This window comes from Triticum urartu, chromosome 5A, assembly GCF_056163025.1.
Source record: "Triticum urartu cultivar PI428250 chromosome 5A, HENAU_Tu73, whole genome shotgun sequence".
Taxonomy (NCBI): Eukaryota; Viridiplantae; Streptophyta; class Magnoliopsida; order Poales; family Poaceae; genus Triticum; species Triticum urartu.
Window position 1 is genome coordinate 424785780 of NC_141877.1, and position 9377 is coordinate 424795156.

Below are 9377 nucleotides of genomic sequence, written 5' to 3' on the forward strand. Positions count from 1 at the left end.
GCCAGAGATAAGCTCGACTTTCTTTTTCAAGGGAACAAGCTCAAGGTCGAACGACGGGGAATTAATGGTCACAGATAGAGGATTTCAGAGCAGGGAGTGTGTGGAGGAGAAGGAAGCTATATATCCTATCACGCGGTGGGTTGGACATGGGATTTTCTAGTCCTGCCTCCCGGTCGTGTGGACGAACAGTCAAACTTTAGTCGTGAGGCTAAAGAGAAGACCAATTTTTTTGCTCATCCGTTCCCAAATAAATGGGGTATGAACTATGAACTGAGTCAAAGAAACCTTTTTGAGTCTGAGTCAAATAAATATGAAGATAAGCAATAGCAACATATCCACCATTAGATATATTTTCATAATGTATTCATTTTAAATTATAATTGTTGATACTTTCTTCTATTTATTTGGTCAAACTTACAAACAGTTGAATTTTAAATTGCATTCATTCGTCGTCTATTTAGGGACAGGGTGAGTGTATGTTAATTAAGACGCATAGGAGTCATTGCAGCCACGCAGGATCAGGTCTGACATACAAGTCGGCCGTGAATCCCACAACTCTGATGCAAAGGAACGACCACCGGCAGCCGCTGCCAGTGCTGCAAACTCTATCTCCTACACTAGAAAAGAGGAAGAAACAAGGGTCTGACGATAAGGGTATTTTAATCATATAACATGGTCAATGGGTTTTGGCCCGAAGATAATGGTGGAACAAAGCATACCATCATAGTACGCGTCTAACGCAATGATGGCATTTTTTTAGCATTTTGAAATATTAGAGGCAAAACTGAATAGTATGGTAAAACCCCTTATGTATAAAGCTTCTCAATATTCTATGAACATTGGTTCCAGTTTGATCAGACTACTAATCTGAAGAGCCGCAGAGATACTGATGGATATACAGCAGCAAGAAAATAGCTTGGACATGTTTAGCATAAACCAACTTAAAAGATAGGAGAAGAATGTGGATTCAAACATGTTTGGGACACGGTAATTTTCTCCAACTTAACAAAATGAACTATTTTTGATACTCGGCTACAATTTCCAACTGCCTGGTGGCCAGCTAGAGAATACAGTGTACTCTGCATCGCATCGCAGCACTGATTACAAGTGCAAGTAAAACTTATCTGAGCGTACAATGCACTGGTTAGTACAGGAGTACAATTTATCCATGGCAACAAAACAACGTTACACTAAATCAGGTTATGCGAGCGCAGCCTCATTACAGAATACCTACTTCCCTGAGGCAAAACAGTCTCAAGTTACATTTTGACAGCATCACCTGAAAGAGGAATAGAAGAGGCCCTACAGGTGAAGTTTTTTCAAACTTTCACCGGGAGATATCATTTTACATGAAGGGGGAAACAGATAGCAATGGGGCGATTGTAAGGAAGAGACCATCATCCCCTTCTAGCAGAACAAGCTAAGACTTGTCCAAGGCAGAAGAACATCGCTTGGTCATATGGATGCTCGCAAGGCATTTCTTAACCATGAATCAGATAGTTCTGGTTTTCATGAAACTGGATGATCGCTGTGAGCATCTGCTGATTCGCCGGATGATTGGTCCATATTCTCCGACCCGTGCTCTGTCGCAGTTGTTGGTAACATGGTCACAAACTCTGCTATCAACTTTGAGATTTCCTCATATGCATCCACCTGAAATTGCAAAATAAGGGAAAAACCAGCCATAATCTCAGCTTGCTTCTTTGCTATATAATACAGTAGTACGTTGCAAACCAAAGGCTAATTAAAAATACCACCACGATGACGGCAAGATGACCCTAGTTAAGCTCTTTAGCTATAAGGGGAGACTAGAGACAGTCATATATCAGTTATAGCTTATAAGGGGAGCTCTTTAGTTGGTTGGTTTCCTATAAAATACAGGAATGAGATTGGGGTTACTAACTCGTTTCTCAAAATGCCAACTGAAAACATGATAACAATGCTAGTAGAAACAGTTCAGGCCGGTATATTAGTATGTTACAGAGTGTGCATTGTGCTATACTACCAAATGGATATCATCCTATACCATTTAGCAGTTTGATCGACATCATCTCATTCTGAAATCTCTAGAAGTCTCACTTTGAGCAAGTACGTACTAATTTGGTTCAGTTCTAACTCAACTCTTTGAAACAATGATGCAGAGAAATAGTGATCTACATAGAGGCAGAGGACCAATCATGATTATGTCTGTATCTCAATATCAATCAACAAAGCTAACACAAAAAAGACAATCGGTCCATCCATGACTACAACGCATACTCCCCAAAAATGAAATTGGTAAACATGGGTAGACACTGACAAACAGACTGACCTGAGGCCATCGGCCGCCGTAATGGTAGATGAATTTGGCGTCCGGCAACGCCTTGGTCACCTTCTTCCCCTCATCGATCCACATATCCGACCAAGAACCCGACCACAGAACCATCATCGGCAGCCTCTTCACCTCCTCTGAAGAGCTCCTCCACTCTCTCAGGTCAAAACTATGGTTCATGGCCTTCCAGGCCTCAAACACTGCATCCCTCTTCCCCTGCCCCCGCACCGCCGCCCTGTGCGCGTCGGCCTCCTCTGCATCCATCCCCCGAGCGCAGGACAGACGCACCAGCCCCTTGAACAATGCCGGCACCCGCAGCACCAGCCTTCCCAGCGCCGGCACGCCGAGAACGGCCGCCGGGAAGGCCGGCAAGGTGGTGGTGGCGTCGATCAGAGTGACGCTCTGCACGGCCGCCGGGTTGGCCGACACGAAGGCGGCGCCGGCGGCGAGGGCGGAGTCGTGGAGCACGAGGTGGACAGGCGCGAGGCCGAGCGCGTCCACGGCACGGGCCACGGCCGCGGCCGCCTCGCTGGCCGCGTAGAAGGAGCGGGACGGCTCGGGGGCCGTCTCCTGGAACGGGACCTCGCCGGTCTCGACGAGGTGCTCGAACGCGTGGAAGATGCCGCGGTCCATGATCTCCCGGAGCGGGTTCGTGCGGGCGGGAGGGGCGGCCGGAGGCGGCGAGAGGCCCTGGCCAGGGAGGTCGACGGCCGCGGCGACGAGGCCCCGGGACGAGAGGGAGGAGAGGAGGCGGCGGAAGGAAAAGGATCCGGCGGCGAGGCCCGGGAGGACGAGCACGGGGTGGTGGTGCGCGGCGGAGTGGGCGGCGGGGCGGGAGGTGGAGGCAAAGAGGTCCGGGCCTGGGTGGAGCTTGAGGAGGCGGCCGTCGGAGAGGTGGCGGCGGAGGAGAGGCGGGAGGGGAGGGGGGTGGTGGGGGGAGAGGAGGTGAGGGAGGAGGAGCGCGAGGAGGGAGACCGCGGCGGTGAGGTAGAACCAGAAGGGGAGGGCGGAGACGACGGAGAGCGGCCTCGGCGGCCGGGCCGGCGGCGGCGCTTCTCGGCCGGGCCCCGCGGCGGCGGGATCGCCTGTCATTGCTGGCTGGAGTGAGGAGTGGGGAGTTTTTTTTTTTTTTTTGAGAGGGAGGAGTGGGGAGTTGGGGACGGGGAGTGGGGAAAGCTGTTGGGTTTGCTTGGGAAAGCAGGGTTTTGTCCCTGCTTTTGGGTGCGCGCGATGATGTCGCCGGTTTGCCATCCAAGCCAGGATAGCAGGCACTTCACATGGACAGCAAAGCAACTTTGCTCGTACTAGATGGATGCCAATCGGCGACGCTTTGCTATTTTCTGGACAACCTAGTTTTTGTACTATATAGGAGGAGAAGAAATTAAATGTGTTGGGGGAGGTTAAATCTCGTCTTATTTTGCATGATGTTTATGCTCATTTTGTTGCTGTAGTTGTTGGTTGAAACTATCCTCAAAGTTCACTATAAGTTAAGGGAGTTGTGTTGTGCCTATTTGTGTTTATTTGTGTTTATCAAAGTAATATCAGAGCAAGGTTTATTTGTGTTTTGCTAAAAAAATATATGGTGAAAGATGAAACTGAATACAAGCTGAAAGGTATCTTCGAATGGTGCAGATTATTAGATCTCAAAGGGCAAGATGGAGTGCTACGTTTCAAAAGTACTAGAAGCCCGTGTTCACCACTATGATGTCGTAGGGCATTAGTTAAGATCAGTGAAAAGCACTTCATCGCCAAGTTTCACCACTAATTCCTTGCGGATCTTGTTACTCTCGGGTGTTTGAGCACCCTAGACGGTTGAGGTCACCGCGAAACCATATTCCATTGTGGTGAAGCTTCGGGGTGTCGTTGGGAGCCTCCAATTAAGTTGTGGAGATAGCCCCAACCTTGTTTGTAAAGATTCGGTCGCCGCCTTCAAGGGAACCAATAGTGGAATCACGGCATCTCGCATTGTGTGAGGGCGTGAGGAGAATACGGTGGCCCTAGTGGCTTCTTGGGGAGCACTCTGCCTCCACACTGCTCCAACGGAGACGTACTTCCTCTCAAAGGGAAGGTACTTCGGTAACACATCCTCGTCTCCACCGGCTCTACTCTTGGTTATCTCTTACCTTTACTTGTGCAAGCTTACCTTGTGTTATATCCCTTGTTTGCTTGTGTGCTTGTTGTTGTTGCATCATATAGGTTGCTCACCTAGTTGCATATCTAGACAATCTATTTTGATGCTAACTTTAATTTGGTAAAGAAAAGCTAAAAATTGCTAGTTGCCTATTCATCCCCCCTCTAGTCAACCATATCGATCCTTTCAGCAACCAAGAAAATTAAAAATCCACTTTCTTTACTATGAGTTACGCTTAAAGTTAAAGTGAGGCCTTGCTGCTACTAAGCTCATTGTCGGACAACCGGGAGACCTTTAGCGCCATATTTTGCAATTCAGCGCCTAATGGAGTTTTCACTTGGAAATCATGAGATAAACTAGATTATCTCATGAATGTAACAAGGATACAAAATAAAGATTCTAGAAAGTTAGCTGAAGCTAGTTATTCCTCACATTAATAAGTGTTAGTCACTCAATCCAGGGGAGAAGCAAGAGCAGGTTTTCAAGTAAAGGAGCAGAAAGAGGCAGTAGCAAATTACGAGGAAAGTATGTTGATAATGAGTGTGATCAATGTCATGAAAAAGGACACATCAAGTGGCAATGTAAAAAGTGGAAGAAAGACAAAAAGAAAAACCATAGAGTGATAGCGAAACCATGGGAACTAAATCACTTCTGTAGTTGAGGACATCAAGCTTGTTATGCATAAAAAAAATAAGGTCATGTGCTATTGAGTGGATCGTTATAGTCTCTAATGAAGTTGTGAACCTTGTGGATGGTGAAGATACTAAATGGTTATTAAACAACGGTAACCATTGACATGTCAAGATGAAGAATGGCCATAAGGGCCATATGTAGATGAACTTTGGCATTGGAAAAAGGGTTTTTGCTTCGAGCTTTTAGTTGTCGGTCGTTCTAGCTTTGAAAGAGAAGTTGTCATGACTCAATGTGGCTCGACGGCTCATTCCAAGCATTTTGGACAACGTCCAAGAAGCCGGGCATCTTGATCAATAAATTTTCAAACTTGAAGAATTTAGGTTTCCTTGGCCCCTTGTTGCACGCTTGTGAGGAGAAGGGGGCAATGGATCTTCATTGCAAAGAAGATGCCAAGCTTGCTAATGGTTGGATTAACCCTTTCATTAGACCAAGTGAAGCAGTAGTATTGTAGGTGGATTTCCTTGAGCTCGTAGTAGTGTGAGGTGGATCTAAATCTATTGAGGCGGCTACAATTGATGTTGTAACTATGTAGGATGAGGAATCGACTAGAGGAGGGGTGAGTAGGATATTTGTAATTTCCTCCGAGATAGTAAATCTATCAACACAACACAAATAGAATAAAATGACTAAGGCAATTCTAAGCAGAGGAATAACAAAGGAAGGGATTGACTAGATGAAAAACAAAAAGGCACTACAACGAGATATCTATCATAACAAAAGCTAGAAGGATAATTAGGTAGCAGTAGATGTAAAACATGAGAACATAGAGACACATCACATTGTGTACAATGAGATGGAAAACAAACACAAACATGATTGCGGCACAAATGTAAATGTTCTTCTATCTCAAAGGACTGAACACAGATAAACAACACAACAGGGATAACCCAACAAACTGTACATACCAAAAGTAATACAGAAAGAGAAAGAACCAGTGTTGCTCGATGGCGACAAGCTATTTGTTTGACCTGTTTACACTTATGCCAAAGTGCAACGTCTGGTTGGAGTGACGTGTGATTGAACACAGGAGCAAAACTCTCTCCATCTTATTCTCCTTGACTGTAAGTTCCTCGACCTCCAGTCAATTTACTCGGGTAGATTCCTCAAGGCAATCTCCAAACCTTCATAGACAAAGTCCTTGGCACACCACTATAACTCTCAGTTGCTCAGCCTGATACCTAACTGTCTAGTGAGTGTGCAACTCACAAGAGTATTAGGCACAAGCTAAATCTAAACTTAGTTCTCTACAATTGTTCAATCACTTCACTTTGGGGTCTGGTTTTTTCTCTGGGCGAAATATCTCAACAAAGGGGTTACTCAGACAAACTCTTGTCAATTCAAATGGAGAAGCCAACCAGTGAAGGTTGGGATGGGGTGCTATTTATAGCCGTAGCAATGACGAGGGTAAAATGACCAATAGGGGCCTACGCCACACAATGGTCAACCAACACGTGTCCAATGGGGGGATTTCAACTCACGTGACAACTTTACTTGAGAAACAAGTTGACTCGACTGCCCATGATTTTCTCTTGCAGCCCAGAAAACACATCGTCTCTGACTCCGAGTAAAAAACACAACACACTAAGAGACTTCTCTTGAGTTCACTGGGAGATTGGTTAATGATTGAACATTCAACAAAGACCTAAATCTCGACTATCTTGAACCTTCCTTAATAGTACAGTTGCCTTATGACTCAAAAGAAAGTAATGAATTTACGAAAAGGACTACGTTAATTGTTCCTCGAACAACACACTAAAGTAATTGCTCACACAATAATTTTTAGGGGCCGTCTCCGTCATGCAATCTTCTCAATAGCAAACTCCTTGTAACGCCCCAAGACCGATGTGCCAGGTGTCCTCCAGTTATTCGTTGTTGTTGCGTTGTCATTGCTTGTGTGTCATGCATTGCATATCATGTCATCATGTGCATTTCATTTGCATACATGTTCATCCCATGCATCCGAGCATTTTCCCCGTTGTTCGTTTTGCAATCCGGCGCTCCTATGTCACCCGGTGTCCCTTTCTACCTCTTTTCATGTGCGGGCGTTAAACGTTTTTGGATTGGACCGAGACTTGTCATGCGGCCTTGGTTTACTACCGGTAGACCGCCTGTCAAGTTTCGCGCCATTTGGACTTCGTTTGATACTCCAACGGTTAACAGATGCTTTTCGAAGGTTGAGGTAGATGATTTCCGAAGGTTTCTTGGTTATGTGTTGAAGGATGGATACAGCTGGATGTAGGATTTGTTAGTTTTGGGTGAGATATTATGCTTCCCCTGTATCCCCAACACCTGATTGCATAACCGGAAAATTTCGGGAGTTTATAAGTGGGAATTCAAGTAGCTCTTATGATATCTTTCCGACAGATGTATGATATGAAATTGGGGTTCGACGTCTAGTGGTCCGCCTATCCACGGTTGGTTTTACAATGGTCTCGTTGTGTCTTAAAGAGTCCTTGGCTATGCCGACTCGGGGACGCTTCGTATGTCATGTGCACTGCCTTGTACATGATGGTGTTGTACGATCGAGCCCGTGTAGGCCCCACCACGAAAACTTCGGACGAAATCTCTATCATATGTTTGTTCCGGCTTATTCCGCAAGCCAATCCTTTGTTTTGTTTTGAGTTGTGGTATTCGAGTTGCTTCAATGTCAAGTGTTGATTCCATACCTTCCCCAAATGGTGTTCTCATACTCCGATGTGAATACCAATCCTTCATGATAATCGAGATTGCCATGTCAATCCTTTTCACCGGTGTGTTTCTCTTCTAGTAGATCCGATCACTTCAACATTCGCAACATCAATTATCATTTCTTCTCAACGGTGTTTCCTTCATCCGTTCCAAGGTGTCTTTGTTTTCCCACCCACCCACCCTTTTTCTTCGAGGACCCAGATTTCTTTTCCAACTATCCATTTTATCGATGGAAGTCTCTCCATTCTTTTCCTTCATGTTCCTACACGGTGGTTCTCTTGAAGATGCTCTACTCGTTCGTCATTCTTCATTCTTTTCTTCTCCGGTGGAATCAAGTCAAGATTTCAGTGTTGATCATATTCTTTTTCCGTATTTCAAATGCTTTTCTTATGCCGGTGCACCTCATAATCATTCCCCGCTTGATATTCATTTGTTCCGGAGTGCTCAATATATCTCGAAGATTCGTGTTTCCACTCTGCTTTCGTTCCATTCAACCGGTGCTTTCTCTCTTTTAAATCGTTCTACGGTGTATCTTTTGAGTGGGCCCTAACCCACAGGTCTTTTCCCAGGATCTTACCTAACTCTTCTTATTCTCCCGGAGTTTTTCTCAAATCTTCTAAAGTGTGACGTAAGTATGAATTATCATCAGTCAAATGCCTTTCTCCAAGATCTTTCAAAATTCTTTCATCAGTGGCTCAACCTCTTCGCTTTTGATTCTTCCGGAGTGTCTCAACAATTCATGGTGCTGTTTCTCGTCGTCATTCTCAGATTTTGAAGACCGAAGAAGAGTTTTTCCTCCATATCTTATCCGTTCTCTTGAAGATTCGTCATTCTAGCTTGTTGCCTTCCTCTCATAACTGTTTTCGATTGTGAGAATTCTTTTCACCCATCTGGAGCAATTCAAGAGTCTTCTCAGTTTGATTATCCGGAGTCCATAAATTCAGGTTTATTCATTCCAGCTTTCAGCTCTCATACTCAAAATCTTACCGGTGCGTCATTCAACTACGCTCTCTAATCAGCTCGTAATCTCTTCGTTCTCATGGATCTAAATTCTCTCAAACATCTTCGTTCATTTGCTAATTCTTACCGGTGATTCACCCCTTTACTTCGTTCATTTCCAATTCTTACGGTGGCTATTCAGGATTTTTCTTCCTTGCTATAACATCTAGTTATTCGTTGTCAATCCTAACGGTGGTTTGTGCAAGAGTTCTCGTCATTCGTTATCGTATATATTCATTCGTTCTTCCCAATCCTACCGGTAACTTGTTGAAAAAAAGACGTTCTCAAGTTATGCTATATCTATCTTAATCCTTTCTACGAGAATAAGTAGTGTGCCAAATCCATTATTTATCATCAATTTAATTGATGAAGGACAAGCATAATTTAATTCTTATTCTTGTTTCATCCTAATGATTAATTCTTTATTTCGGAGGCCCTTCAAATTCTCGGTTTCATTTGTTTCATCTTCTCTTTTTCCCGGAGTTCAAACCTCTTTCAATTATATTATCACGGAGATCTCTATCTAAATCATTGCAAGGCTTCAATCCTATTCTT

The 9377-nt window shown here is 44.6% G+C and overlaps 1 protein-coding gene across 1 annotated transcript; it reads right to left on the bottom strand.

Moving 5' to 3' along the window:
• Nucleotides 1-991: 991 nt before the first annotated feature.
• Nucleotides 992-3490, bottom strand: LOC125507074 (protein AUXIN RESPONSE 4). Its single transcript, XM_048671762.2, has 2 exons — nucleotides 2312-3490; nucleotides 992-1653 (listed from the first exon to the last, which is right to left on the bottom strand). Exons 1-2 carry the CDS (start codon nucleotides 3401-3403, stop codon nucleotides 1510-1512), a joined length of 1236 nt encoding a protein of 411 aa, XP_048527719.2. The 5' UTR covers nucleotides 3404-3490; the 3' UTR covers nucleotides 992-1509.
• Between the last annotated feature and the right edge of the window lie 5887 nt (nucleotides 3491-9377).

Excerpts from the sequence above, each read along its gene's own strand:
- LOC125507074 (XM_048671762.2), bottom strand. The coding sequence starts at position 3,403 with ATGACAGGCGATCCCGCCGCCGCGGGGCCCGGCCGAGAAGCGCCGCCG. Across the intron at positions 1,654-2,311 it reads ACGGCGGCCGATGGCCTCAG|GTGGATGCATATGAGGAAAT; the intron begins GTCAGTCTGTTT and ends TTGCAATTTCAG.